This window comes from Neofelis nebulosa, chromosome 18, assembly GCF_028018385.1.
Source record: "Neofelis nebulosa isolate mNeoNeb1 chromosome 18, mNeoNeb1.pri, whole genome shotgun sequence".
NCBI classification, from domain to species: domain Eukaryota; kingdom Metazoa; phylum Chordata; class Mammalia; order Carnivora; family Felidae; genus Neofelis; species Neofelis nebulosa.
In genome coordinates this window covers 6,455,441-6,471,641 of record NC_080799.1, presented here as the reverse complement: position 1 = coordinate 6,471,641, position 16,201 = coordinate 6,455,441, and the positions used below count along the sequence as shown (strand labels likewise).

Here is a 16,201-nt window from a genome sequence, read left to right as displayed (position 1 = left end):
CTCTATGCTGTCAGCATGGAGCCCAAACTGGGGTTCAATACCACAAACTGTAAGATCCTGACTTGAGACAAAGTCAAAAGTCAGACCAACCCATTCAACCGACTGAGCCACCCAGGCACACCTATCTTGTTTTGTTTTAAATAATGAGGGAAAATAATTTTCCCATCAGCATGTTCCCCAACATAATCATAACAGGCAGTTTTAGGTCCTTTAAGCTTAAAATACAAAATACAAATAAAAGCTTAACTGCAAAATTTTAATAAAGATGATTAAATTAACAGGACATCTTTCTGCAGTGTGATGTGCAGATACTCATGATACTACCACTGTTCATAAAGCCTTACAAAGACAGTGAATACACTCTGACTGAAGGCACTTCTCAGCTTGAATCTAAAAACCACAGACAAGGAACACACAATATACACAGAAATGATCCAGGAGTGGTTGTCACAGTTTTTTCATAAAAAGTAGATTTTACTGTTTCCCCTGATTCTAATACATGCAGGTTTCTTTTACATTTTCATATCTCTGATATCCAGAAGTGTCTTACAATTGTTGGTCAGGTGTCACTGGTGAGTAGTCACCACATCATGGATATCAACAGCATGGAAGAAAATCCCAGAGACAACAGTGGAGCATACTTAAGAGTACTTAAGAGATGCCATATTACCAATACGCTTGGTAAGAGTAGCCAGAAAAATACCATGGGAAAACATGGGCACAGACAACATTGAGTGGGAAAACGATTCAGAAAAACAGAATTCTGAAGGTGAAGAGTCTAGCAATGCCTTCATCATTTTACTCTCCTTTTTTATGTGAGTATAAGAAAAGAATATATCATTAAAGGGGCGCCTGGGTGACTCAGTCGGTTAAGTGTCCGACTCTTGATTTTGGCTCATGATTGACGAGACAGAGCCCCTTGTTGGGCTCTGCACTGACAGCACAGAGCCTGCTTGTACCTACTGTACCCTGGGGACTGAGTTTGAGCTTAGTGTCTTCTCCCACATGACGTTTGAGTTGGTTGGTGATTTTTGTCAACAGTTCTCCCATTTACTCTTTTTGTTTGTTGTGTTCAAATTTTCCCCAGCTGACTGTTTTCTTCCCCCAACTGGGTGCCAACCAAGGCCATGATTTCTGTGACATTATTTAACATATCTCTTCTGCCTTCTTAGTAGGGTGCTATTAGTCTTTCAGAGACAAGGGTGCAATAATAGTTAAGTACTCAGTTGTTGGGGCACCTGGGTGACTCAGTTAAGCATCCAACTCTTGATTTTGGCTCAGTTCATGATCTCACAGTTCATGGGTTCAAGCCCAAGTCAGGCTCTCTGCTTAGGGATTCTCCCTCTCTCTGCTCCCTCCCCCACTCATGCTCTCTCTCTCTCTCAAAATAAATTAAAAAAACAAGTAAACATATTTTACTCTTTAAAAGAAAAAGGTAGCAATTGCCTTCTTTTTAAAACAGAACAAACCAACCACATAGTCTTGCTCAAAGGTGCAGTTCAAGAACGCTCTGTGTTAACAGCTGGAAGAGAGTCCCTATCCCCACCACGTGGTCACCTTGGTGTTTGCCTCCCTCTTGGGTCGTTTCTGTCACGTGTACAAATCTTGTCAGACATACAAAGAGAATGGTACTTCCCTGAAAGTCTGGTCTGTTTTGTTCTCTGGCCTGTCCCCAGCTCCTACAACAGTGCTTGAATATCCTGGAACATTTTGTGTGTGGATTATGCTATTATGATTATGCAAATGTTTGGGAAATGAATTAGGAAAACTGCTCTGAGTCACTGTAAAGAGGGGGAAACCTTCAGAAGCAAAGAAACTCACCCACAGCAGTGCCTAAGTTTCTCTTTACAGAAGGCAAGGGATGATGGGGGCGGGGTGAGGGGGAAGGTGTAGGTCAGGTCCAGGCATTTGAACTTAGGGAAAGGAGGGATGGTCAAGGTTGACTGTTTTTAGGCATATGACTTGGGGAGTCAGTTCTGCAGGTCCCTTCCAGGAATGGGAATGTAGGGAGGGACAGGGATGACAGGTCAGGTCCCCGCGCCACTTCTGTGTCCTCTGAGTAGGACTTGGCTCCAGCTAAGAACCCAGAATGCTCCCAATCTGAGATCCCAGGAAGATGATTGACCTTCATGTGAATTTCCTTCCATTTGCTCCCACCCGCTTTCCCTGGGTGGGTAGAATTTCACCTAGCGCCTGCCGCTTCTGAGGACGCTCCTGTGTCAAAAGAACTCTCCCCAGTTCACTTCACATTCCTTCTGAATAAAATTTGTTCTAGGGGATGCTAGAACCTGAAGTTCTTCAGAAGAGGCGGGCCCAGCAGCACTGTGGGGGATGGATAGCGGTACCTTCAAACCTCCAGGGAGCGGAGGCTGTTTCTGAACGGTGAAGGCAAGAATTCTCTGAGGCGCCCTCCCCTCCTGTTTACCTCTACTTTACGGACCTTTTCATCTTGCTTTGTATATCTCCATAACGAAAGGACCAGAAGCCCAGAGAAGCCCAAACTTTCTGGTGCATGGATAGCAAATATTAACCCCTGCAACTGAGAACTGAGGAAATTACCAGGTGTTAAATACACGAAGAGGATCTGGTGCCAGCACCACGGTAACGCATCTCACTGGCTCAGAAGGTTGCGTGTTCACATCACTTTAGCTTCAAAGCAAGTGCTATGCTGTCGATTCCAAGATTTCATCAGGCATTCACAACTTTAGAAGCAGTACCTAGAGTGCTGCCTGGCTCATTCAGTAGAGTGAGAGACTCTTGATCTCAGGGTCTTGAGTTCAAGACCCACGTTGGGTTTGGAGATTACCAAAGAAAGAAAGAGGAAAAAAAATACCTAGAACATTTTTTTAAAGCTCAGCAAAGGACAGACTTTTAAACTGAAAGGGGAAGTGAGGCTGGTGTAATGAAAGCTTAATCATGATACGTCCACCTCGATCTCTCGTTCTGCTGGGTTTCTCCTTGCTCTCAGGTCATGGCAACTGGTTTGTATCTGAAACCTGATAGTTTCAAATCTCTACTGGAAGGACGATTTTTAATGAATCCTGAATTAAAAGGTGGTAAATGCCAGGGCAATTTCCACTCTCAGAAAGTTCAAGAACAGCATCCTCAACATAATACATTTTGAACCAACCTCACAGTATTTTCTCTTTAACCACAATGTTCAGAGACTTTCGACAGGAAGCTCAAACCATGAAAACTGTATGTGTGTGTGAGCTTGTGGGGGGTGGGGGAGGGTGGGAGAACTGGAAAACCGACATCTTCTTCAAAATGACACAAAAGCAACCAGAGAGATTGTGCCATGCCTGGCTAGCGACCCAGCAAAACTACTTTTACACCAGAGTGAATTCATTAGGAAAGTCTGCCCTGTTTTAATGTCTTCTCTGAAGCATAGTCCCGATAAGGATAGGGACACAACGACCTATATGTCTGCTCCTGTGGGGGGTTTTCCCTTCCAGGTCATCCTTGCCCTTCAGTTTAAGTGCCTGTCCATTGCTGAGTTGTTCCCAACAAGTCCCTTTGGACTAAAGAAAAGGAGAAAGCCCAAGGTTGGGAGGTAGCAGACAGACGCTTTCGGTATTGTTTCGGGTGGCCAAACAGAAAAGCCACAGCTGTGACCCCGACGTGATTTGAACACGCAACCTTCTGATCTGGAGTCAGACGCGCTACCGTTGCGCCACGAGGTCGTGAAAGCTGCCCGGGTTTTTGTCCTTTAGGACAGCATGCATTTCAGCAGTTGTCAGGTGCAGCGTCCGGTATTTTTTTTTTTTTTTTTTTTTTTACACTGCTTTTATTTTGACTTGGGACTGGCTATGAGCTCTCTGTCCCTTTTACAACGGGGCTGTTCAAAGCAAAATGTAAATGAAGCAAAGGAGGAGCTGAGGGCTGGGAGGATACTCGTGATTCGGGAAAGCCACCTCCCCAGGGCTTTTAGGGAGCGTTGCCTGTGGAAATGCCAATCGCAGCTCCCAGGGAAGGCAAGAGCGGAGCCAGGGGCGCGGGTCTCTTCTCTCCAAGTCCTTCAGCAGGCGGAGCAACAGGAGGATTTGCGCTCCGGTCACACCTAAGGAGCGAGACTACTTCCGTTTCTCAAAGAGGGCACTTAGAAGTTTCTTTTTCTCTTTTGCTTAAAAAAAAAAAAAAAAAAAAAAAAAGCCCACATATTCATTGTAGAAGTCTTATTAGACACGGGGGCGGGGGGAACACTACAATAAGTAGGTTGAGCACTGCTGACACAAAAGACCCAGGGGTCGAGGAGGGGAGAGTGATGCTTTGCGGTTGGGATGTGGGGCGTGACCACGGGTAATACGTTTCCGTAGCAGCGCAGCGTTCATTGATTGCGCTGAGTGAATGGAGAGGAGCCGGCATCAGGGAGATTGTGGACGCAGGAGGCATGTGACAGCCGGGTGTCCCCGACTTGGGCATCATAAAGGCTCTCTGAGTGAAATACCAAGACTGATCTCGCCATATCCTTGCCGGTGTACCTGGAAACCTTCCACTTCTGCGTTTTAGGACGCCCAGACCAGAATGATGATTTTGAGCTGGGAACAAACAGTAGTTTAGGTACTTCCTCATTCGTGGGTCACAGACAACCTGTCAGACTAGCTCTGTTGGGGACATTTTATTTTTTTAATTTATTTTTATTTTTTTACATCCCAGTTAGTTAGCATATAGTGCAACGATGATTTTAGGAGTAGATTCCTTAATGCCCCTTACCCATTTAGCCCATCCTCCCTCCCGCAACCCCTCCAGTAACCCTCTGTTTGTTCTCCATATTTAAGAGTCTTTTATGCTTTGTCCCCTTCCTGTTTTTATATTATTTTTTCTTCCTTTCCCTTAGGTTCATCTGTTTTGTGTCTCAAAGTCCTCATATGAGTGAAGTCATATGATTTTGTCTTTCTCTGGCTAATTTTGCTTAGCATAATACCCTCTAGTTCCATCCATGTAGTTGCAAATGGCAAGATTTCATTCTTTTTGATTGCCGAGTAATACTCCATTGCATATATATATATATATATATATATATATATATATATATATATATATATCACATCTTCTTTATCCAGTCATCCATCAATGGACATTTGGGCTCTTTCCATCCTTTGGCTATTGTTTATAGTGCTGCTATAAATACTGGGGTGCATGTGCCCCTTGGAAACAGCATACCTGTATCCCTTGGATAAATACCTAGTAGTGCAATTGCTGGGTCGTAGGGTAGTTGTAGATTTTTAATTTTTTGAGGAACCTCCATACTGTTCTCCAGAGTGACTGCACCAGTTTGCATTCCCACCAGCAGTGCAAAAGAGATACTCTCTCCCCGCATCCTCACCAACATCTGTTGTTGCCTGAGTTGTTCATGTTAGCCATTCTGACAGGTGTAAGGTGTATCCTATTGTGGTCTTGATTTGTATTTTCCCTGATGATAAGTGACATGGAGCATTTTTTCATGTGTCAGTTGGCCATCTGGATGTCTTCTTTGGAGAAGTGTCTATTCATGTCTTTTGCCCATTTCTTCACTGGATTATTTGTTTTTTTGGGTGCTAAGTTTGATAAGTTCTTTATAGATTTAGGATACTAACCCTTTATCTGATATGTCATTTGCAAGTATCTTCTCCCATTCTGTCTGTTGCTTTTAGTTTTGCTGATGGTTTCCTTCACTGTGCAGAAGGTTTTTATTTTGATGAGGTCCCAGTAGTTCATCTTTGCTTTTGTTTCCCTTGCCTCTGGTGACTTATTGAGTAAGAATTTGCTGTGGCCAAGATCAAAGAAATTTTTGCCTGCTTTCTCCTCGAGGATTTTGATGGCTTCCTGTCTTACATTTAGGTCTTTCATCCATTTTGAGTTTATTTTTGTGTCTGGTGTAAGAAAGTGGTCCAGGTTCATTCTTCTGCATGTCGCTGTCCAGTTTTCCCAGCACCACTTGTTGAAGAGACTGTCTTTATTCCACTGGATATTCTTTCCTGCTTTGTCAAAGATTAGTTTGCCATATGTTTGTGGGTCCATTTCTGATTCTCTATTCTGTTCCATTGATCTGAGTGTCTGTTTTTGTGCCATGTTGGGGACATTTTAAACTGAAGACTTGAGGTCTCTGGTTCTAGGCTGCCTTTCTACATGGGCCTTACTTTTTACCACATATCCAGACCCCCTGGAGGAAATTTAGAAGGTCCTATGCCATTTATAAGAGAGTACACACAGTAAAGCTTCCATTGTACATGCTGCAGTGAATTTGCTGCAGCGACAGAAGAACCAGACTTCACTCTGCCAGCATTTCTCAGAGCTTGGACCGAGTCACTAAAATTTGCAACAAGACGAAAAGTATCTTTTTGTTGTTTCAAAAATGGGTTTAATTTTTCAAATACAGCAAATGATTCCAGTTTTAAATTGAAGATAGGGACTTATGAGATGTAAAGCATCTATAGATATATGTCCTTTCAATGAGAGTCCATTTTATTACTTTTTTAATGTTTATTTTTGAGAGAGAGAGTGTGAGTCGGGGAGGCACAGAGAGAGAGGGAGACACCGAATCTGAAGCAGGCTCCAGGCTCTGAGCTGCCACCACAGAGCCCTACGTGGGGCTGGGGCAAACGAACCGTGAGATTGTGACCTGAGCAGAAGTCAAATGCTTAACTGAGCCACTCAGTTAAGGCGCCCCTAATGAGAGTCCACTTTAAAGTAAAAGAACAGTCGGGGTGCCTGGGTGGCTCTGTCAGTAGAGCATGTGACTCTACTGGGCTTGTAAGTTCAAGCCCCACCTGGGATGTAGAGATTACTTTAAAATAAAATCTTTAAAAATAATTTGAAGTAACAACAGTAAACTGAGTACGGCCAGGACAAGGACTTGATCATTTCCATGTCTGAAATGAGGAATTCTCCCACAGCTCCAAACTGGGTGTGTGGATTTCTATTCCCCCAAGAAGACCTCTAACACCAAATGCCCTCGCAGGATATCAAATAGATCTCAGTGAAAAGATAAATGAAAGAATTAAGATAATTGTAACATATAACATTTAAGGAGAATGCTTGCTATAAGCCTCCTGCCCCTTCTAAGTATATTGTTACTCTTCTTACATACTCCCTGTGGTAGACATTGTTATTATGAGTCCCACTTCTCTGGAGAGGAAATGGAGAAACAGAAGATAAGCAAATTGCCCAAAGTGATTCATCTAAGGAAGCGGCAAGAACAGTTCCAACTTTTCCGTCATTGCCCAGTTAGAAGAGTCTAGGGTGAACAAGTTCCCCTCACAACTTGGATGGGTCATTTATCCTGGGTCACTCTTGGGAGTGAAAACTCCAAACCCCTCCATTACATCCATGGGGATTGTCTCTAAGAGGAGGCCTTGTTTTATTTTTATTTTTTTTAAGTTTATTCATTTATTTTGAGAGAGTGTGTGTGAATAGGAGAGGGGCAGAGAGGGAGAGAGAGAGAATCCCAAGAGGCTCCATGGGCTCTATCTCACCAATCTTGAGACCATGACCTCAGCTGAAAGCAAAAGTCAGAGGCTTTACCAACTGAGCTACCCAGGTGCCCCAAGGAGTCCTTGTTTTAGAATGGAGGTATTGGGGGCGCCTGGGTGGCTCAGTCTGTTGAGCAGCTGACTTCAGCTCTAGTCATGATTTCATGGGTTCGAGCCCGGAGTCCAGCCTGGTGTTGAACCCTGGGTTGGGCTTTGTGCTGACAGCTCAGAGCCTGTAGCCTGGTTCAGATTCTGTGTCTCCCTCTCTCTCTGCCCCTCCCCTACTCACACTCTGTCTCTCTCTCTCTCAAAAATAAACAAACATTGAAAAAATAGAGTGGAGGTATTTGTTCAAGTAGTATGGCAGAACAGGTAGTTCACTCTTTTTTTTTTTTTCCTGCATATGTATTGATTTTTTAAAGCTTTATTTTATTTTAAGTAGGCTCCACACCCAGCATGGAGGCCAAGGCAGGGCTTGAACTCGGGAACCTGAGATCAAGATCTGAGCTGAGATCAAGAGTCAGAGGCTAGGGGCTCCTGGGTGGCTCAGTCGGTTAAGCGTCTGACTTCAGCTCAGGTCGTGATCTCACGGTTCTCGTGGGTTTGAGCCCCATATCGGGCTCTGTGCTGACAGATCAGAGCTGGAGCCTGCTCCACATTCTGTGTCTCCCTCTCTCTCTGCCCCTCCCCTGCTCGTGCTCTGTCTCTCTCTGTCTCTCAGAAATAAATGTGAAAAAATAAAAAAAAGAGTCAGAGGCTAGGCGCCCGCTGCACATGTACTATTTTTTATTGACATATAACACTGTATTCGTTTCAGGTAAACAATAGAATGATTTGATATATGTATATATTGTGAAATGGTCCACTCTTTTATAGATGTAAATTTTCATCAATTTCCCACATAGCGGCTCAGTGCCAATTCGGCCCAATGATCTGTAATGAGCTCTTAAGTGTAACTGTCAGGAACAATCCTGAGACTTCCCACGACGAAAAGCACAGAGCTTTGAGGTCAAGACGTAGTTCTCACCTCATGGTTCGTCTTCCTTCATGGTCGCTCAGTTCTGAAAATGTATCAGTAGTGTCTGCACGGGAACGCACTTGCAGCTGATCCTGTCATGGGGAATACAAGTTATCTCTGGAATAAACTGCACCCCACCCCCGCCCCGTTCATAACCTGAAAATCATTGCTTGTGCCCCTAGGCCCTCCACCCGAGGGAGGGGTCATCACGGCGCTCCCCTCCGGCCTCTCTCTGTGGCCTTCCAGGCTCCGGATGTCTGCGGTGCCTGATCCCCCACGCGTGCCAGGTGGCGGGCATGGGGGGAGGGGAAAGGAGGGGATGCAGGTGCCACCGATCGCTCCCTCCCTCCTGCGGGTGAGCCTCCCCCGACAGCGGTCTCCGCCGCTCGCCAGCCCCTGCTCTCCAATTCACGCGCGCCAGCCGCTCCAGAGCCTCTCCAGAAGCCAAGCGCTCTGTCCCGGGCTCTCCCCTCGCAGATGCGATCTCGGATCAGACCCTGGGACCCTACGTGGCACCCACTGAGTTCAAGGCAATCACCTCAGTGAAAGGGAAGGAGATTTCCTCCGGGGAATTTAGCGGCAGAGTATCAAGGACCACCCGCCCAGCATTGGGTCCCTGCGCCACTGGTGGGAGTTCAGATCCCATCAAGGAAAGCCCACCCCGGGAAGGTGGGAGTTACAGAACCAGACGCAAGGTCAGGGTCATCCCCGACTCCGGTTGCTTGGGACCAGCAGTCCAACTTGGAGGTGAACACCGTTTAAGGCTCAGTTATACTCCCCAGACACCGTCCATGGTCCGCAAGCACCCTAAAGAAAACCTGAAATGGGGCGCCTGGGTGGCGCAGTAGGTTAAGCGTCCGACTTCAGCCAGGTCACGATCTCGCGGTCCGTGAGTTCGAGCCCCGCGTCAGGCTCTGGGCTGATGGCTCGGAGCCTGGAGCCTGTTTCCGATTCTGTGTCTCCCTCTCTCTCTGCCCCTCCCCTGTTCATGCTCTGTCTCTCTCTGTCCCAAAAATAAATAAAAAACGTTGAAAAAAAAAAATTAAAAAAAAAAAAAAAAAAAAAAAAAGAAAACCTGAAATGAACTTTGGAGAGAAGGTTCAAGGAGTACGAAACCGTTTAGATGCAAAAAAAAAAAAAAAAAAAGAAGGGGTCCACACGATCCGCCTGCAGGACTCTACCTAGCCTCCCTCCCCATGCCCCCACGCTTTCCGGCTGGAGGCGCCCAGAGTGGAGAGAGGCTGGGAGGAGCAGGGGGTTGGGCCGGACGCCGCCGGGGGTGAGGCCAGAGCCTGACCCCGGGCGCGCTTCCACCTGCGGAGCGCAGGCTTCTGCTCTGGGGAGGCGGGGAGGCCTGGGCGCAGGGAAGGGGAGGGTAAGAGAGAAGTTAGCTGCCCACCGCCGCCTGGGGGAGAGTGATACGGCCCTGAACACGGGTGTTCGCCACATCGAAATGACTGTCTGGGAGCCCCCTTCCCACTTTGCGCATCGACTTCCCTTCTCAACCCAGACGCTGGCGCCCAGAAGTCTAGGAGGTAGAGGCCGCTCCCAAGGCGTAGCGGCCTACCGATCTCCCTTTCCCCAGAGGCGGGGCGGAGAAGGGAGCAGACGGTCATCTGTGGGCCCCAATCGCCCATTGTTGAGGATGGAGGCCCCCACGTCGCCTCCGCACCTGGCTCGTCTTGAAAAAATAATTTTTTAAAGGTTATTTGTTTGTAATATCTACACCCACCGTAGGGTTCTAACTCACGACCCGGGAGATCAAGAGTAGCACACTCCTCCGACTGAGCCAGCCAGGCTTCCTCGGGCTTGAAATCTTGAAGGGTCCACTAGAGACACTGCACGAAAACCGCCAGGACCAAGGAAGGTGAAGGCCAGTGCACTGGCTGGCGGAGGCAGGATGGAGAGGCCCCTCCAGTGTCCCCAGGGCGCAATGGTGCCCGCATTGCCTTCCGGGGGGGGGGGGGGGGAGGTGGGGAGGAGGAGCGCCGGTATTAGGCCTGGAAAGATGGAGAATTCCGGTGGAGCGCGGGAGAGTCCGGAAGGGCAAATCGGCCCTTCTGGTGGAGGGGTGGGGATAAAAGCCCCGGTCGCCAGGACCTGTACTGGACACAGTCTTGGCGCCCAGTGGAGGCCCTCCAGCTTTTGTCCTTCTGCTGGTCCCTTCCTTCCTGGAGCCCTTTAAAGCTGACTCTACAGAGGTGACCATTCTGACCCGCTGCTCCTCCCCTGATTCTCAGGCATAGACTCAGGTTCCCACTTCTCACCGTATCTACTTCTACCCTTGAGGAAGCCAAAGAAAAAGTAGGAAGGGGCGTCTGGGTGGCTCAGTCGGTCGGTTGAACTTACGTTGTCCGACTTCCGCTCAGGTCATGATCTCAGTGTTGGTGGGTTCCAAACCAGCCTCCGGCTCTGTGCTGACGGCTCAGAGCCTGGAGCCTGCTTTGGATTCTGTGTCTCCCTCTCTCTCTGTATCCCTCCCCATACCGCCCCCCCGCCCCAACTCTGTCTCTCAAAAAGTAAAATAAAAAAAAAAAAAAACATTAAAAAGAAAGAAAATAAAAAGTAAGGAAACACCAGGCTGAGCCCCATTGGCTTCAGAAGGAAATACCCAACTTCCAATCCTGTTGGAGAGCACATCACCAGAACAAAGGACATTGTGAGACAATGACCCCAGTGTTATGGGCAATCTCAGACAGCTTGGAAAACTCTGGCTGACAAGGGAAATTGAAGTGACTGTATGAAAGCGTTGTCAGCAGTAAGATCTGTTTGCAGAACACATGAGTGAAAATGAGCGTCAGAAGGAACAGATGCCAGGTATTCCTCATAGCAAGGCTTTTGCAGCTTTTGAAAAAAGATGCAGACCTCTCCCCAATCCAGAGAACAGAGGGGTCGGGTGGGCAGGGGCTGGGCAGACCTTGAGGAGACTGAATCCTGACAAGTCCTTACCGCATGTGGCACAAACCAGAGATGAAAATGTAGGTTGAACCTTTGAACAACAATAAAAATCAGAGCCCCAATGAGCACTGTGGTCAGAGGTTCTGGGTCTGCAAAAGGAGGAGAAAGAAAAAGAAAGGGAATGCTAAACACTTGGGCTCGTGCCCATCCTGGGAAGTGTCAGGGCCCTTGTGGGTGACGTGACAATCACATTTCAGGATAAAATGAGATTAGTTCACCAGGTCCCTGTAGTCTTAAATACAGTCATCCCCCACCCACCACCACCACACACACCCCTGCCCCAGACAGTCTGTCAATTCCAATCACCAGCATGCTGTGGTCAGCAAACTTAGCTTAGGTAAGTCCACTCTGCCCACATGCTGAAAGTGGCAGGGACAGATTCTTCAGGAAAATCACCATTTAATTCTGTTTACATCACTTCTTTAGATTCCTGTTATGGACTACATGTTTGTGTCTTCTAAAAATTCATTTGTTGAAACCTTAATCCCCAATGCGATGGTATTTAGGAGGAGGGGTCTTTGGGAGGTAATTAAATCATGAGGGTGTAGCCCTCTGGACAGGATTAGCGCCCTTATAAGACACACAAGAAGGAGGCTCTCTGCTACATGAGGATATAATGAGAAGGCAGCCATCTGCAAACCAGGAAGAGAGCCCTTACCAAGAGGTGAATCTGCAGGCACCTGATCTTGAACTTCCAGTCTCCAGAACTATGAGAAACGAATTTCTGTTGTTTAAATTTCCCAGTCTGTGGTTATCTGTTAGAACCACTCAAAGACAGTCCCTTCTGTTTTTTATTATATTGCAATCTTCCTAAGACTGTGTATTTCTCCATTTTAACACACATTCACACCTTCCTCCCCATTTCCCTTTCATTGATCCCTTCATAATTTAATTTGGCATTTTGTACCATTTTTTCTTGCTTTTCAGTTCTTTGTGTTTTCTACAGCAGTGAATTATGAATTCTCTTCATAATGTGCTATATTTTTGTTGATACCCATTTTTAATTTTTTCAACTGCCTTTTATTTTATTTTTATTTTTTTTAACATTTATTTTTGAGGGACAGAGCATGAGCATGAGCATGGGAGGGGCAGAGAGAGGAGGAAACACAGAATTGAAGCAGGCTCCAGGCTCTGAGCCGTCAGCACAGAGCCCGACATGGGCCTTGAACTCACAAACCGCGATATCATGACCTGAGCCGAAGTCGGACATTTAACCACTGAGCCACCCAGGTGCCCCTCAACCGCCTTTTATAGTTTCATTTATTTTTATTTTCCCTCATCTCTCATTTTGTCTTCATGATTTATGGTATAAACTTTATTTCTAATCTTTGTGCTATTATTATTATTATTATTATTATTATTATTATTATTATTTAGAGAAAGGGTGCCAGTGAGCAAGGGGCAGAAAAAAATCCCACAAGGAGCAGAGAAGGAGAGAGAGAAGCGGGGCTCACCTGAAGCGGGGCTCGTGTTTTTCACCTGAAGCAGGGCTCAAACTCACCAAGAGATCATGAGATCATGACCTGAGCCAAAGTTAGATGCTTAATGACAGCCACCCAGGCTCCCTAAGCTTTGTGCCTTTTGAAATTAACTTCTCATTTATTGTTTTCTGTGTTCTATTGTTTCTTTTAACCTGCTCTCTCCCCTGTTGCAATCCTCCTGTTCTATTTCTCTTTACTTGCATATATACCAGATCCTCCAGGATTTCTTTGTTCACTCTTCAACTCCTCTCATTTCACTACTGGTAGCTAACTTTGCACCAGGTGTATCCTCTCTGCGCTACCCCCTCGTGCCTCCTTGCCATTAGAACTTTGCTTCTCTCCCACTCTGTGATTTAAAAAAAAATTTTTTTTAATGTTTATTTATTTTTGACAGAGAGAGACAGAGCATGAGCGGGGGGAGGGGCAGAAAGAGAGAGACACAGAATCCGAAGCAGGCTCCAGGCTCTGAGCTGTCAGCACAGAGCCCAACGCGGGGCTCGAACTTACAGACCGCGAGATCATGACCTGAGCTGAGGTCCAACACTCACCGACTGAGCCATCCAGGAGCCCCTCCCACTCTGTGATTTTTAAAGCCCCTTTTCTTATTATACTAGAAATGCACTTGGGGCCTTATTCACCTTTGGTGCACTGAGATGGCATGCTGACATGCTCCTTGTACTTCTAATGTATAGCATAGTGACTTCTTCGATTGCTGTCTCTGTGGTTTTTTCATTTATTGTTTTGCTCATTTTCCTCTCTGATCTCACAATAATTTAACACCTATTGAACATCTTGAATGAGACAGCCACGCTTTGAGTTCAGAAACAAAGCTTTAATTTAAGGAGCTCAATTTTTATAGTGGAAGAAGCAGGAAAATAAGCTGACAACTGATTGATGCTACCATGATGTACTTGCCAATAAGAAAAGAATCAGAAGGAATCTTGTTTGATAAGTGAAGGTAATGAACCCTATCCCCCAGCACCATGTTGAATGAGACAATTATCACAATAGCCTTTGTTAACTTGTAAGGAGCTCCCTGTTACAGGGTGGTTCTCCCTGGTATATCTGTGGTGAAAGGAAACGTCTCTCAAGGTCACCAAAACTGCAATGGCCACAACTTTTTGTCTAACAGTTGCCCTATCCCCTCTGGAAACCAAATCCCAATGTCACCCCCAGAAATGCAAATCCTTTTAGAACAAATTTTAATGGGTATGATGACTCCTACTCCCACACCCCCACACACTGCTGGTGACAACTTATTGAACTTGTCAGGACTTAAGGAGAAATTTTCTGGCAACACAAGAACATGCCATTCAAAGGCTCCTCAGAGAGCACTGGGTTTTTTGTTTGTTTGTTTGTTTTTTGTTTTTGTTCTCAGAGGAGGAAGGAAAGAAAAGGTATTCCAAATGAATTAAACTATAAGGAGACAAATGTCAAGAAAATGGATCTCTGCCCCAGGGAGGAGTCCATTTTCTTTTCCCTTTTTTTTTTTTTTAATTTTTGAGAGAGCACACGGGACAGCACAGAGCCCGATGCAGAACTCAAACTCACCAACCATGAGATCGTGACCTGAGCCGAAATCGAGAGTCAAATGCTTAACTAACTGAGCCCAGGTACCCTGAGGAGTCCATTTTCTTGATGGACCTAGGAAAATAATTAATTACAGCCCTCTTGCCCAGGGTGCAGATCCTGGCATTGAGCCTCTAGTCCAGGAGGTTTACATGATGCTCCAGGGACAGCAGGATCCTGGGGTTCACCCCTTCCTTGTCCCTGTTTTCTTCTGAAGATCAATGGCTAAGGGTTAGAAATCATGGGTCTTGGGGAAATCTGTGCGTGGTGACCCCAGGTTTTATTTCTCATTGTTTTCACATAATCACAAATCCTATGTATGTATGTATGTATGTATGTATGTATGTATGTATGTATATATTTCCACAAATCCTTCTGTTTTTCATACTTGGGCTCTTTCTTGAATAGGGAGGAAAATTGTGCAATCCCATGTGTACAAAGGCAGGAAGCTCCCCTGCCAGTGCTGCTCCAAGTACACCCCTACTTTAGAGAAGGAAGAGAGATTAAGGGAATTGAAGCATCTTGCCCAAGTCAGAATTTCTTAACCAGTAATGGTTATCGTGGCCTTTCCAGAAAAAAACAAAACAAAACAAAACAAAAACAACCAAGATGGTGGTGAGACATCATTGTGCATGGAAAAGAAGTGGCAGAAAGAAGGGCTGGAGATGTGTAACCCTAGGTCTTGCTTTTTTCTGTCTTCAGAGCCCAGCCCAGAGCTGGGACACATAAAGCTATGCTTGCATCAAACCTACATGGAGCCCAAGCCTGGACACCAGCTTTTCTGGTAACTAGGAATTCTGTGAGAGTCCCAGCTTATCTCCCATCCAACACAGTTGGGGGAGGAAAGGTCTTCATATGCCCCTGTAAATTCCCACAACAATTTTAAGGCGACAAAGTAAGAAAGCCAGGGCGCTCTTTTCTCCTTACTTCCCATTTCTGGCTCCCTTCCAGCCTCCTCCCTCCTATGATGGGAAGCCCAGGCTGAGCCCTACCACCACCACCACCCCGTCCCCCACCCACCTACCTCCCTACCCCATTCCCCGCTTTCTACGACGACGGAATACCCGGACTTTGCCCTCCAGGGACTTTGCCCTTCCCCCTATGGCGCACTTGCAGCTCTAGCCCCGCACCAGCCGCGACCTGCTTCCCATGAACCTTTGCTCCACGCTCCCGCGAGGGCGCGTGCTCCCTACCCAGCAGTCCTCGCGCGGCCCGGTACAGCGGACACCCAGGACTCCAAGATGGCGTCGCCCGGTGAGTACCTGTACCCGGTTAAGGTTACAAGATTGAGGGCAGGATCCGGGGTCCGGGGTCCGGGGCTCAGAGCCGCACTGGGAGGGGAGGGGGCTGCGGAGCCGCCTGCCCTTCATTCAGGGCCTTCTCTGCGGCCTCACCGGAGGCGCACCGGACCCTTTGCTCAGGGTCCTGCCCCATTCGACCCTTCTTCCCTCACTCAGCCGCGCCGCCCGCCTGCCCAAGGGCCCATGTCTCCCGGCTGCAGCGGGGAGGGTGAGGGCAGCCGGGCGACGCGTTTGCAAATTTGGGAATGCACCACCTCCGGCTCCCACCCCACCCCCTCGCAGAAGTATCGCTATAGTTGTCCCCGCCGTCACCCAGGCGCTTTGCATTTGAATCCTACGCGCTTCTGCCCTTCTTCCCAAAGCTGAAGCTCAAATTAAGCTCCCGGAGAGCTAACATCCAGGATGGTGCGTGACGCCACGTAA

At 46.9% G+C, this 16,201-nt stretch overlaps 1 protein-coding gene, 1 long non-coding RNA gene and 1 other non-coding gene across 9 annotated transcripts in view; 1 reads left to right on the top strand and 2 right to left on the bottom strand.

Annotated features, from left to right (window-relative positions):
• The window catches only part of ATP5MF (ATP synthase membrane subunit f), a 57,957-nt gene that overhangs the window by 33,053 nt on the left and 8,703 nt on the right, over positions 1-16,201 (top strand). For 2 of the 7 annotated variants that reach the window (XM_058710829.1, XM_058710828.1), the window contains exons 4-5: positions 15,180-15,261; positions 15,594-15,731. Coding sequence is in view for 6 of the 7 variants with exons in the window: in XM_058710828.1 (XP_058566811.1) it covers positions 15,719-15,731 (13 nt within the window). In the remaining variant the exon portion in view is untranslated. Of the gene's footprint in view, positions 1-11,020; positions 11,287-13,352; positions 13,867-15,179; positions 15,262-15,559; positions 15,732-16,201 lie in introns of those variants that run through there. The other 5 variants (XM_058710825.1, XM_058710823.1, XM_058710824.1 and 2 more) reach the window with 4 other exon arrangements.
• Positions 3,612-3,683, bottom strand: TRNAW-CCA (transfer RNA tryptophan (anticodon CCA)). Its single transcript has one exon. It is a non-coding gene; the product is annotated as a tRNA-Trp (tRNA).
• LOC131501104 (uncharacterized) lies at positions 8,216-10,522 on the bottom strand. Its single transcript, XR_009256633.1, has 2 exons — positions 10,202-10,522; positions 8,216-8,561 (listed from the first exon to the last, which is right to left on the bottom strand). It is a non-coding gene; the product is annotated as an uncharacterized LOC131501104 (long non-coding RNA).